This window comes from Nansenia antarctica, assembly GCF_963989245.1.
Source record: "Nansenia antarctica genome assembly, chromosome: 1".
NCBI lineage: Eukaryota > Metazoa > Chordata > Actinopteri > Argentiniformes > Microstomatidae > Nansenia > Nansenia antarctica.
In genome coordinates, this window is record NC_137674.1 from 32,818,408 (window position 1) to 32,831,707 (window position 13,300).

Genomic DNA, 13,300 nt, shown 5'->3' on the forward strand with positions numbered 1-13,300 from the left:
CTTTTCTTCTTGCATAGCACTTAGCCAGGGTAGAGAAATTAGAATTAGCTGGCTCCTTCCACAGGCTTGTTGGCAGTAAGTTGATTGGTTGATTGCTGATTATCGCAATAGGGTGGAGTGTCTTCAGACAGAGCCCTCTCCTCCTCCTGCTCATGAGTTACGCTGGCATAAACAACACAGACCTGTTTCCCCGTAGAAGTCCTGTCAAGGGCCTGAATCTAACAGTACACACTGTGGAGGTCAAACGTCCCAGTCAGGTGTGTGTGCCTTATTTCTCAGTCTGTTCAGTCCTTACATTCTGACCAAGGTTCGCCGTTTGAGTCCTATTGCATTCGTAGAGCACACAGGCTCTGTCCAGTTATCAAGTTTTTTTTCAAGAGCAGCAAATTTGCAGTTAAATAAATCCCAGTCCTATTCTTACAGCTGTAAACAGTCCAGAAGATATCCATTCTTCAGAATGACTGATACCCTCCGTGTATTATACCTGAGGGAGGGAGGGAAGGACACAGGTTCAATCACCAGAGCAATAATAGATGAATAGTAATCGATTTTCATTTAGAAGCGCCTTTCTCAAACTCAAGGACACTGTATAGAAAAAGAAAAAGAAGAGAAGCAGGACAATAACCAACAAAAAGAAACACAACAAACAAAAAGGCAGCTGTTAGTCAGGACCCATTTTTTCTGCAAACGTGCTATACACGTGCTATACACATGCTATAAAAACGCAGCAGTAAAGATAAACTATATTTTATAAATGAGAGTCAGTGGTTTTATTTGCCTTCGGCATTAAACTGTGATGATCTTTTGCCATTACTCAGCACTCATGACATTTCTGCTAAGAGTTGCAGAAACATGTTCAGACTGAAACGTGAAAATGAAAGCTTACCTCAGTTGCTATGACACACTCGTTCTTCTCCTCTGCTATCACAAACACAGACTGGTACATCGAATCTCTCTGAGAACATATCGTTGATACCCTACACTCCGGCCTGTCACTGTGAAGGAAAGCAAAACATCAACATGTCAACATTCAAACACCACTGGAACTGATCAAGATTAGAACTGGGGGGAATACAGTACAGTACCAGTCAAAAGTTTGGACACGAATGGGAAAGCTTGTCCAAACTTTTGACTGGTACTGTATGTGTTCATGGATATTAGTCATAAAGGTATATATTGAACAGGCTTGTCCTGAGGTCAGTAAAGTTAAGAGTGCGTTCACTTTTAATTGTAATAAGCTTGTGATTATGTGTCAGCGATGAATGTACAGTATTGGGTATTGAGTCAACCGCACAAAGCTGCATGTGCAGCGATCTAATCTAACCTAATCTCACGACGGTCATTTTGACAGTTGGTCTCCCCGCGTCCTCTTACCTGTACATTCTACTCAACGACACCTTCTCCTCTATCGTCTTGTCACAGTTCTCGTCTTTCCCCTCCTGGGGCGCTTCATCCTTGTACTCCTTGGAGCTTTTGTAGTCTTGTAGGTGGTAGTTGATGTGCTTGTGGTTGGACTTCTCTCTCTCTCTCTCCTCCATCTTGAGGCAGTCCACCTCCAGGTCCGCCTGCTTGTTGGTGTTCTTCAGCTGCTGCGGGGAGAGGAGGTTCTCCTTCGACGACAGGTTGTTCATGGTCTCCTGGTCGCGCTGCCGCTTCCTCTGCCGCTGCACGTGCCGCAGGACGGCCGCCGCCATGCACAGGAGCACCAGGAGGGCCACCAGACCCACGCCCAGCAGGATGGCGGACCAGTGCAGCCTCCCGTCCCCGGGCTCGCCGCCCGTGCTGCTGGGGCTGGGCGTGATGGACGAAGGCACAGGGACATAGTCGTCGTAGTCCTGGCACTGGGGGCCGGAGTAGTGGGCGGGGCATACGCAGACGGCTGCTGCTGCGAAGGAGGAGAAGAAGGCTCCTTTGGCGCCCTGGGATGCGCAGGTGCCGCCATTCAGGCAGGGGCGGGAGGCGCAGCGGTCGGTGGGCTTGTCGCAGTTGCGTCCCACGAAGCCCGGCGGGCAGACGCAGGTGTAGCTGTTGATGCGGTCCATGCAGGTGGCGCCGTTGGAGCAGGGGGTCGCGGCGCACTCGTTGATGTTGACCTCGCAGCGCGGGCCGGCGAAGCCCTGGCGGCAGCTGCACAGGCGGGTGTTGCCGTGGATAACACAGCGCCCCCCTGAGGAGGATGGTGGTAGAACAGAAGACGCACACTTTATTACATGAGCTCTTAAAACCTACAGTTACAGTCTGTAGGTAGGAGATTTATTATCGTTAAAATGTCAAGAGAGAGAGGAGGGAGGGAGAGGGGGAGAGAGAGAGAGAGAGGCAGAGAGAAGCCTTTTAGAGACACAGAGAGAGAGAGAAGTCCTTTAGAAACAGAGAGAGAGAGAGAGAGAAGCCCTTTAGAGCAGTGGTCTTCAACCAGGGGTCCGCGACCCCTAGGGGGTCCGCAGAGGTACTGCAGGGGGTCCGCCAATTTTTGTTTTTGACAATTATTCACCAAATTGACAATTGTTCACCAAAATAATTTGTGAGAATTTAAAAATATAACAAAAATGATATTGAGTAAAGTACAAGCATTAATAGGCAATAATAGACTACTTTTGACCAAAACTATTTACAAAATAAATGATCCCCATGATGCAGAGTCTAACATAACGTTAGCTAAAAAAAAAACACCTGTCTAGCAAGCTAGGTGTTGGCTAAAATGGTGCAGTTCGGTCTTCGTTGTGAAATTAACGTTAATCAATAACGGGAAATTCTGATTTTTTTATCAATCATAAACACATATAGGCTAATAACCCAGCATATAAATAATAAGGTGGAATAAAAGGTGAATTAAGTAAATATAAAAGTTATTATAGGCCTTAAAATGTGACGCATTAAAAAATATATATATATATACATATGGGGATCCCTGTTCTGTTTGTCTCGCGTCCAAGGGGTCCTTGGGCTGAAAAAGGTTGAAGACCCCTGCTTTAGAGACAGAGAGAGAGAGAGAAGCCCATTAGAGACAGAGAGAGAGAAGCCCTTTAGAGACAGAGAGAGAAAGAGAGACAGAGAGAGAGAGAAGCTCTTTAGAGACAGAGAGAGACAGAGCGAGAGAAGCCCATTAGAGACAGAGAGAGAGAGAGAGAGAGAGAGAGAGAGAGAGAGAGAGAGAGAGAGAGAGAGAGAAGGGGGGGCTGTTTACCGTTTGTACAGGGCAGGGAAGTGCACTTGTCCACTTTCTTCTCACAGTTCAGTCCCGTGAAGCCCGCCGGACACTCACACATGTAGCTCCGCCCATTCTCTCTCTTGTGGCACTTCCCGGCGTGGAAGCAGGGCGAGTCGGCGCACGTCAGCATTCTGGTCTCACAGTGCACCCCCTCAAACCCCTGTGGACACCCACACTTGTAGCCGTTCTCAAGATCCTGAGAGCAAAGAAGAGACAGAGGGGTTAATCACCTAAGATCTCTGAAACAATCCCAGGCTAAGACTAGTAAGGTCACCGAGTTCGCTGCCTGACTGTGCCTCTTTATTCACATAATGCTTGTGTGACACCACTTTTTAAAAAACGTTATGCCCCCAACTTTGCCTCCGTTTTTGAATTACATTCACTCACAGGAGACTACTATGTGACCTGGTCAACTTATCTGACTGCAGGTCTGTCTGGAGGCCATTGTTCAACACAAGCAAGATACCCTTGGACAGATAGAGAGACAGGGAAAAAACAGGAAACCCAGCGTCGTGTGTGTGTGGGAAACGAGAGGACTGGATTTCCGGAAACTTACCAAGCACTGGCCTCCGTTCCTGCAGGGCTTGCTGTCACACTCGCTGACCTGCGTCTCACAGGTGACCCCGGTGAAGCCCGGCTGGCAGGTACAGGTGAAGCTGCCCTGGCCCGTGTTCATGCAGGTGGCTCCGTTGACACAGGGCTTGTGATGGGTGCAATAGTTCAGATCTGTGGAGCCGACGGTGTGTGTATGAATAACAAGTCACTCCTCTCCTCCTTTCTCTTGGAGGCCGTCCGACAACAAGGATATCAGATGACACTATGCTCTGGTAACGTTATACAGTTAACTACTGTATGGCGTATCATATCTGTTACCTATATAGCCAGTTATCTTCTGTGTTTCCTCCATATGTGTTTATTTTTTATTTTTAAACTGCTGTACTTTGTTAAGGGTTTTAGGGAAGGATCCATGGAGGGTGTAGTGAACTCACGGCAGTTATAATATAATATAATATAATAACTTTTATTTGTATAGCACTTTTCCTGCAAACGTTGCAGCTATCATCTGTTATCATCTGTGTTTCTTCCCTATGTGTTTTTTTAAATGGCTGTACTATTAAGGGTTTTAAGGTTATGGCTTTAAGGTTTAATCCATGGGTGGTGTAGTGAACTCACGCCAGTTATCATCTGTGTTTCCTCCATATGTGTTTTTAAACTGCTGTACTTTATTAAGGGTTTTAGGGTTATGGGTTTTAGGGAAGGATTCATGGGGGGTGTAGTAGTGGACTCACCCTGGTCACACAGGAGCCCCCCCCAGCCCTCGTTGCAGGTGCACTGCCATGGCTGCTGACAGGTGCCGTGTTTGCAGGCCGGGTGGCGCTTACACTCATCACAGAAGGTGCCCTGCCAGCCCTCCCTGCAACTGTTAGAGGACAAAACACCACACCTTTTACTACTGTGTACATACACACATACAGGCACACTGACTCAGGCAAGCGCACACATGGGTGGGTGCACACACACACACACACACACACACACACACACACACACACATGCGTGCACGTGCATGCACACACACGTGCGTGCCCATGCACACACACACATACACACACATGAGCGCCCGTGCACACACACACACTCACACGCACACACACACACACACACACACACACACACACACACACACACACACACACACACAAGAGGCAGACATCTTGATTAGATCAACTGGTGATTACAGTCAAGATCAACGAAGGGAATAAGAGTACTTACACACATTCGCCTGGCTTTGAACAATTTCCATTCCTTTTACTGCAGCCCTCACGACAGATCGCTGCAATAAAACGAGACAAGAAGACAGGCTGTATTAGGTGGCTCATTCAACAAGCGTCGCTTAGGCGTAATGCATCACAAAACTCCCAATTAGGATCTGTCACCTTAAAACACCTTTTTTTTTCAGCATCAAACCTGTTACCTGACTATTTCTAAAGAAATCTTAATTTGCGACGCCTGTGTTGTGTTGTGTGTGTGACATTGATTTTTGCATGGTTACAAGACCAGTGTTTAACGGCTGGTTAGGCCTGAGCAGATGCTTGCTCTCAAAAGCGGACAGCTGCCCCATTGTTGTCGGTGGGCTGTTGGACCCCCTGTTTGCAGCTGCTGCCCTCGCGCTCAACAATAGAGCCCCGCAATTTAGTGGCGCGTGGCGGATAATAATGCCGCGATTAACCCGGCGCGTGCTGCACCCGGAGAACACCGCCCGGGATTATGATTGGCGCACGCGCGGAGATGTCTGAGAAAAGGGGTGTTGAAGGGGTCGGATTGAGAGGGACTACTACAAACCCCTGGGACTACAACCCATAGGCTCGGCAGGCGGCCGGCAATTGAGCGTCGCCGTTCTAGACGGTTTTTGCTGCTAATAGTCAGTCTGCTTTGAGAAATAACGTGACACATCTTCCTGCAGAAACAAATCCAAGTAGGCCTATAATAGCCTAAAGCCATAATATTACACTGGTTGCTTACGTTCTTCGCAGTATTCTCCCTTCCAGCCTGCCCTCCAGCCTGGGAGACAGGATATGTGCCCGTCAGGGTTGCAGGTGTAGTGGCCAAAACGGTCGTCCCTTGGAGTGCATATTTTGGAACAACTGTCACCGTAGTAATTGTCATCGCAGATGAACCGGTATGAGTACCTTAACTCCGTCTGTCTCCCGGTCTGCACACCCTGGGACCACTCATCCCCTACTTCCAACTTTGTTTGGATGGCAAAGGAACTAATCAATAATTCGGGGTTGTTTGTATCTGTGAAGGAAAGAGCACAAAACGCATGCGTAAAGATCAAGTAAACATCAACCTTTTCTTTTTGTTTTTAGGGGGAGCAATGCAAACTTTTGTTTTATAGCCTCAATAATACATACACACAGTGCGCTGCACATTGTTCCTTTAAATACACGTATTATATATATATAGAAATATAACGTGTTGGGAATATCCCGTTGGTGAATATATCAAGGCTTGTTTGCTATTCTTTCAAGTGGTTGAAGTGCACTGCGTGTACTGCGATTGAAATTTCCTCTTCCTTTATGTCAGCAAAACATTTTCAACCCATTATTCCCCTTCCAAAGGGCGGAACAGAAAAAGGTGTAAAATACAGGAAAGGCAGTCAGAGGGTTTTGGCAAGGTTCAGATATTCTCACTAAAGACGTGCACACTTTCCCACGCCAAAAATAAACCGAAGGAAGTGCAATTGTGTTGGAGAGAGATTGTAAAAAAAAAAAAAGAAGAAAAAAAAAGAAGTGCTTTGTGGCACGTAACTCATCTCAACGCATGAAGCAAACACATTCACCTTTATCGAGTTTGTTTTTTCTCTGCAAAGATCTTTTCAAATAGATTTCATTCGTTTATACTGCGTGATATGTTTGTATTCCTATGGATAGGGAATAATTAACTGCATGTATTACAGTGGCATGTCTCCCTCTTGCGGTCGTCATGCAGTGACGCTTTACTCACCTTCAGGACGATCCGCTGAAGGAGAGGACCAGGCTTCAATGATTAGTGAAAAGGAACCCTGGGGACAGATACAAGGAAAAAAGTGGGTTTGCACTCAAAATCTCAAATAAACGATTTGCTGACTTATTTTTCATACATTTGTCTTTTGATAAATGTTATTATGGAATGCATTTAAGGAAACTGTCTTGTAATACACATGGCATGGTTTTTAATACCATATGCATCACTATTTCTTTCGTATAGTCCAGTTGTTAGTGGACCTATACTCTACCAACTTTTTAAATTTTGTTGCATTAACGGTTATTCACCAATTAGGCATTATATTCTAATTACATAGACTGTTTTGATGAGGTAATAAGTAACACACGCGTCTTACCGGCCATGCAAAGTTGAGCGGCAGACGGATTGGTTTAGTGACCCCGTCGCCCTGCATGATGCTGAAGGAGTTGGTGCCTAGTACAGGTGTGACGACAGTGCCGAAGATGCAATAGCCAGGTGACACCACGGTCTGATAGTTCTTCAAGCAAACTCGGAAAAATGTCCTACATGCAGGGCTGCACGCGATGTCATTAGCCAGCAAACCTCTGCTATTCTGAAACTGATGAAGATCAAGCTCGAACACACCAGATCCCAGAACCTATAGGAACACAATCAATCAATACATATATGCAATACAATGCAAAACTGCTTCGCAAACATTTACAGCAATAATATTTCCCTATGTCACCCAACTCATAAGTTCATAAATTACCTGCGTTGATATCGTTATAATTATTGCGATGATAAAGGTAAACCAAGCGGCCATTCTTGTCCAAAGTTGCAGTGTGTATCCTTTGAAAAATAACCTGTTCTCCCCAAAAACAGCTCCTATTCCAAGTAATGATGGTGAAATTTCAAATTGGGGGGGAAAAAAAGGGAAATAAATATATCCTTCTTCAAAACCGTTTTGGACGAGACCCAGCACCACAATCCGAAACCAGCAGATGTTGAAAAACCTTGTTATCCAGTGATACAGATTAAAGGCATAAAATTAACGTCAATATCCACAGTTCAGTCATCCGTCTGTCTTTCTGTTGACCATCCATCCTGCCGGCAAAGTTGTTTCCCTTGGTCTTGTGTAGGTGCAACTCGGTCACACATTCACACCCGTCTCGTGGCAGTAATGTTGTGCATGCACATGTAAGTGGTACATCAGTCACGGAGCATACTGTTTCTTAATGAAGGGTGTTTGACGTCTCGCTCAGTTTATATAGTTGAGTGAGTGCACTCATTATGAATACTGTCAATCAATAAACACCGCCCACTTTTCACCCAAGCGCCAGTCGCGAGCGAGCCTGTGAACCAGCCCCCACGTCGTCCCGCGGTCGGTCTGAAGACAGGAGATCTCTGACCATCAACATTACGCGCACGTTGATCTGTTTTAGGTTAACTGAATGGGCTTTCTATCATAAATCTATGAGTCTAAATAGAAAATAAACGCATTAATAATTGCACACTTAAAGGATTTTTAAAATTAATTTAATATTAACAGATTCGTTTTCTCTCTCCATCCCCTTGATGTGTTGTATCAGCAGAATGCTCAATGAAGACAAAATGCAAAAATTCTGCTAGTTTTAATTAGGTTAGGCTAACTGCTCTTTTTAACCAATTTTGGTTTAAATTATGAAGAAGTCGTTTGGCCACTATCAGCTTTACATAATTTGAATCATACACATTTCATATTTGTTCATTTGATGAATAGTTGGGTTACATGTTTTGAAGCTTTTAGCCTACTTGATTAGCCTACATCAAATACATTAGTCTATAGCTAAATATATTGATCACTGCTTAATTTCAACACATTTGATGAACTGTTGCAATGTTAAACCGTGCTATGTCAGATATTTGATGTACTCCCCAACGAATTATGCATCGAGTTATTAGATTATTGAAAGATTATTATATTTTTTTCATTTTACCGAGGTCTTTTACGCCCGGCGTCATGAACCAAACCGGCCGCGCGTCTTTGCGCATCATTCATCCTCCCCAAAGATGCGCCTGCTGTGTCTTCAGTCGCGTGCCTCACATTAACACCGACCGCACCATCCTCTTTCATGTCTCTTGTATTTATCTAAGATAGTGAAGGCGGAGCGGGAGATAACCTCACAGCTGTATGATAATAAGCTCCCATCCCAAACTGCGCTGCCACAGAAATCATAAATCTGTTGAGGGATCCCGCCCTTTGAGGGAAATGTGAAGAACAGTGAGAATGCGAGCAGTCTGTCTCGTCCTCGTCCTCTCCATAACTCATTGTAGCAGATGTAAAGTGATGTAGGTGTCCGTCAGATTGAAATACGATGGTCATAACAGTTGCTGCTATGAAACTATTGTAGGCCATTAGAGTCATTGTCTTTTGTTTATTGTGTGTTTAATGGTAAATCGTGTTATTTTGTATTATATTTTTTTTATTGAAGAAATGTCTCTACCCTGTGATAGAGAAATTAGTGCTTGATTTAGATTTTTTTGATAAATTATTTAATTAGCTATACCATATTAAGTGTGTGTGTGTGTGTGTGTGTGTGTGTGTGTGTGTGTGTGTGTGTGTGTGTGTTTGTATGTGTGCGTGCGTGAAAAATGTTGATTTAGTTCTACACCATGGCATTGAATATTAGATCTTAGATACTGTAACTCTAACAATGCAAACCGTGGGCAGTTCGCTCACCCTGACAGAGCCACATGTGGATTTTGAGCAGAGACTGTATATTAGTTTACCATATGTGTATTTAACTTCACACTGTATATAATACCCACCCAAGCTGTTAAATAAGCTGTTAAACAACTCTTTTTTAAGATCAAATAGGTTGTTGAGAGAGGGAAACCAGAAATGAAGTCAAAAGGAGTAAATGTAAGGTTCTTGAACAAATAACTCCTACGCTCTATACAGTTTTTATCACAAGTGGACTCACGCTGGGTAGACGCATTGTTGGTCTTTATCACCTATGAAGCAGGCCGCTGCGTCCGCGACGATTTACAGTTGAGAGAGTGAGGGAACAGGACTGGGGAAACATTCCCTCGCTAGATGAAGGTGTCTCGCTACGGAGCTCTCCTGCAGAGATGACCTCATCTCTACCACCCCCATCCTCCTACCCCCCCCTCCCTCCATCCTCCCACCTTTGACTTATTGGTACATGGCAGAGCGGTTGAGTGCTAGAGACAATGGACCATTGAGTCTGTTTTACCCAAACAGCCGTGTGAGTAAGGCCATTATGGATGTGCATTAGAACACGTTCCCACCATTCACACAGTCGTCCACGCTGGCCCTGTGGTGTGTGGTGTATTGGTGATGGCACCGGCACCTCTGATTGGTCTTTAGAGCACGAGTACTGTACACGAGTACTGTCCCCCCCACCCACACACACACACGCACACATACACACACTGGAGTACTTCATCCCCCCCACCCCCCACACACACAGGAGTACTTCAGCCCAGTCACTACTAGGGGAGTACTTAAGCCCAGTCACTACTAGGGGAGTACTTAAGCCCAGTCACTACTAGGGGAGTACTTAAGCCCAGTCACTACTAGGGGAGTACTTAAGCCCAGTCACTAGGGGTGTCCTCCTCAGTCCACCTCTAGTTTGTTTGGGGGGGTGCTATCAGCCCTAAACCATGCTGATCCCCTCCTCAGAATGAAGGAGCAGTGTGGTGAGTCTTGCTTCACTCGCGTGCCAAAACGAACCCTACCCAAGGCCCCTCACACCGTACACACGTCCAAACATCTATGGGACATGAATAATGAACGGGTCAGCGTCACGGTTACCTCAGCTTCAGTTGCAATGCCTTGTGGGATGCCTGGGATTTATACATCGAACAAATATGACCTGAAAACAAAACACTGACAGTCTGTTACTTAAAGTCTGGCACTTGTTCTTATCAAAGGTCCTGCTACTAAGATGACTGTCGTTGTATAGTTGATTCAATTACGTACAATTACGACAGATGGACTGCTAAATGATGTTAAATGTACAATGTAAATGCTAGACAGAAGAACACAGTTAGTCAGATGTGGAGCTGTGCCCTCTCCTATTCCACCCACACACCAATAATGGTGTCATCACACATTCAATGTTTAAATCTTTTGCCCAACCCTCCTCCGTCTATCATCCACGCCATTTGATCAATCTTTTTGTGCCTTTATATATTTTTTATTCGTATTTAAAAATCCAAAAGCCTGAAATAATATGACATTCTAGTCCCTAGCCCTAGGGTTATTTATCCTCGGCCAATGCAAACAATACCCTAACTGGCTCTTTTCTCTTTTGCAGGCCTTGTGTCAACACAGACATCGGCCCTCCGTGATTCCATCTGCAGTCCTTTATTGGATGTCATTTTTCTTTGTGGCAGTGTTTTGTAAAGCATTGCCTTCTAATTGTTCTTCTCTTGCGTTTTAGCTTGGATCTGAAACGTATAGAAATAACATTTTGCTTGGGAGATGAGGCCGTATGAAAGGGCTTTTTGGATTTGGGCTATTCAGCGTTTTCGTGACTAATGGTTTAAATTAATGCCACATTGTGTGGTGTATTCGTTTATCTACCTTGGCCATCTTTTTCAGCCCTCAGGTTGGAGTGTGTCATATGCTCCATTATAAGCTACACAAGTTGAATTCTTCACTAATTAAACATCCTTAACATAATATTTAAAACACCCGACCGAGACCAACTCTTTTTCTACTGATATTAAGATGCTATGAGCCTATATTTACATTTACATTTTTGGCATTTAGCAGATGTCTTTATCCATAGCGACTCACAACAATTAAACATTTGTCTAAGTAAGTGAATCATCTATCCATCAGTCATCATAAGAAAAAGTAATCCATGTTATGACATGGGGCCATTGGCAGCTACAATGCTAGAAGAAGGAAGATTTATTATTATTATTATTATTTTTGTATATCTTATAATCAGTCCTCAGCTCTGGTCCTGGAGTGTACGAGCCAAACAATCATGCTTGGTGACTTACATTTGCTTCCAGTGTGTGATGCTTGATAGCTGTTAAAGTGAGTGCATTAGTTCAGCACTGTTATCGCAAGCCTCTACCAATGCTAATATATTTCCAAACCATGCTGAATGAGCATTATAGCCTTCCATCATCACAGGGGTTGTCAAGGGATCAAAGAAACTTAATCATTCAATTTCCTTCAGCTGCATGTCAACATCTCTTTACAGTAAATGAGCTTTTGGCATGGCATGCTTTGTCAATGACAAAGACAATGACAGAGACATCATGGCACAAATGGCTACTCGGATGACGAGCGTTTGAATGTCAGCAGGCTGTTTGCGTCAGCTTTCAGTGCCATTACATTGTGGAGACCGCTGCCAGAGGACAAACAAATCGTCAGTCGTCATCCGTTTATTTGCCTTTTTATGACCTAAAGTAGGTTCTCAAAAACGTTTCAATGAATCTACTTTTGTAGATGATGAGATATAACTATACTGTACACTTGATTATCAGTTAGTGTGTTGCCTACGATTGTGATTTTGTTATTACGCTCAAATAACATTTCGAGAACAGCTCCTGATTTGACCTCCTGTCTCATCGCCAGTTTCGGTGCCGTGTCATGTCCCATACGAGCCTATTTAGTTCACTGTCCCAACAACAACAACAACAGTATCACCACACTGGGCAAGAGCAGTGGGAAATTAGCTACAGTGTTAACAGATGGCCCCCCTTTAGTCCAGAGATCTGCTGCCCCTGTTAAAGGCACAGCAGTTAAACACTTCTTAACAGCACATTTGATCTCTATGCGACAATCTGTCCAGGGAATCAATAGGGCTTTTGATGTGCTCTGCCAATGGATCTGAGGCATCTAACCATGTCGCCCTCAGAGGAGAAATCACCTGCTGCCGCGGTTAGGGAGCATACAGGGTTGTTTGCTGTCCCCAGAGTACAATGACGCCCTATTCCACTTCAAAATAAAGGTTTTAAATGCATATCCTCAGTAGATTAGATCCGCCATCTTTCTTTATGGTCATGACTCGTGAGTGGCAGACCATTTCAGTTTAACTCAATGAGTGGTTAAACCATTTCAAGCAGTGAGTTGACCGTGTTGTTGATTAAACTTCAGAACATGTTTTTTCTGTGAATATGAATGCTGCAGCCTCCGCCGTCTTAACTGAACATTAGAACAGTTTCCTGATTCATTAAAAGAAAATGTGTCTGGCCAGGAATCAGGGATTGTATCAGGGGAGTGGTTGGTTAGACTGGGGGTTGTAATGTGATTGTTTGTACCCAAAGGAGTTGTACTGAAACCGCATACACAGAGATCCAGAAACATCTTCCTATTTTACTTTTTTTCCTATTTACTTTTTTTTTTAATCTGAAATGATTATGCCTATTGCCTGATTGTCTTGTGCTGCAATGTCAGGAACCAAAGCCTAAGAATGTTACTCTCTTACACTTGTGTAATGTGACGTAACAATAAACTTTAAACTTTAAAAACTTGAACCTATTCCCCTACAGTATATTAGTCTCTCCCATCTGTGACCCCATCCTGAGATCTGTATCATTGATATTCATAGAAAGTCACAGACTTCAGTCCTTCAG

General features: G+C 44.3%; 1 protein-coding gene across 1 annotated transcript; it reads right to left on the minus strand.

The window, feature by feature from the left end:
• Positions 1-856: 856 nt before the first annotated feature.
• Positions 857-7,635, minus strand: LOC308162406 (delta-like protein 4; the record flags this gene model as incomplete). Its single annotated transcript, XM_080536562.1, has 10 exons — positions 7,467-7,635; positions 7,092-7,352; positions 6,716-6,773; positions 5,732-6,007; positions 4,982-5,042; positions 4,498-4,628; positions 3,765-3,934; positions 3,185-3,404; positions 1,375-2,167; positions 857-995 (listed from the first exon to the last, which is right to left on the minus strand). The coding sequence occupies exons 1-10, from the start codon at positions 7,518-7,520 to the stop codon at positions 857-859; spliced, it is 2,163 nt and encodes a 720-aa protein (XP_080392688.1). The 5' UTR covers positions 7,521-7,635.
• Between the last annotated feature and the right edge of the window lie 5,665 nt (positions 7,636-13,300).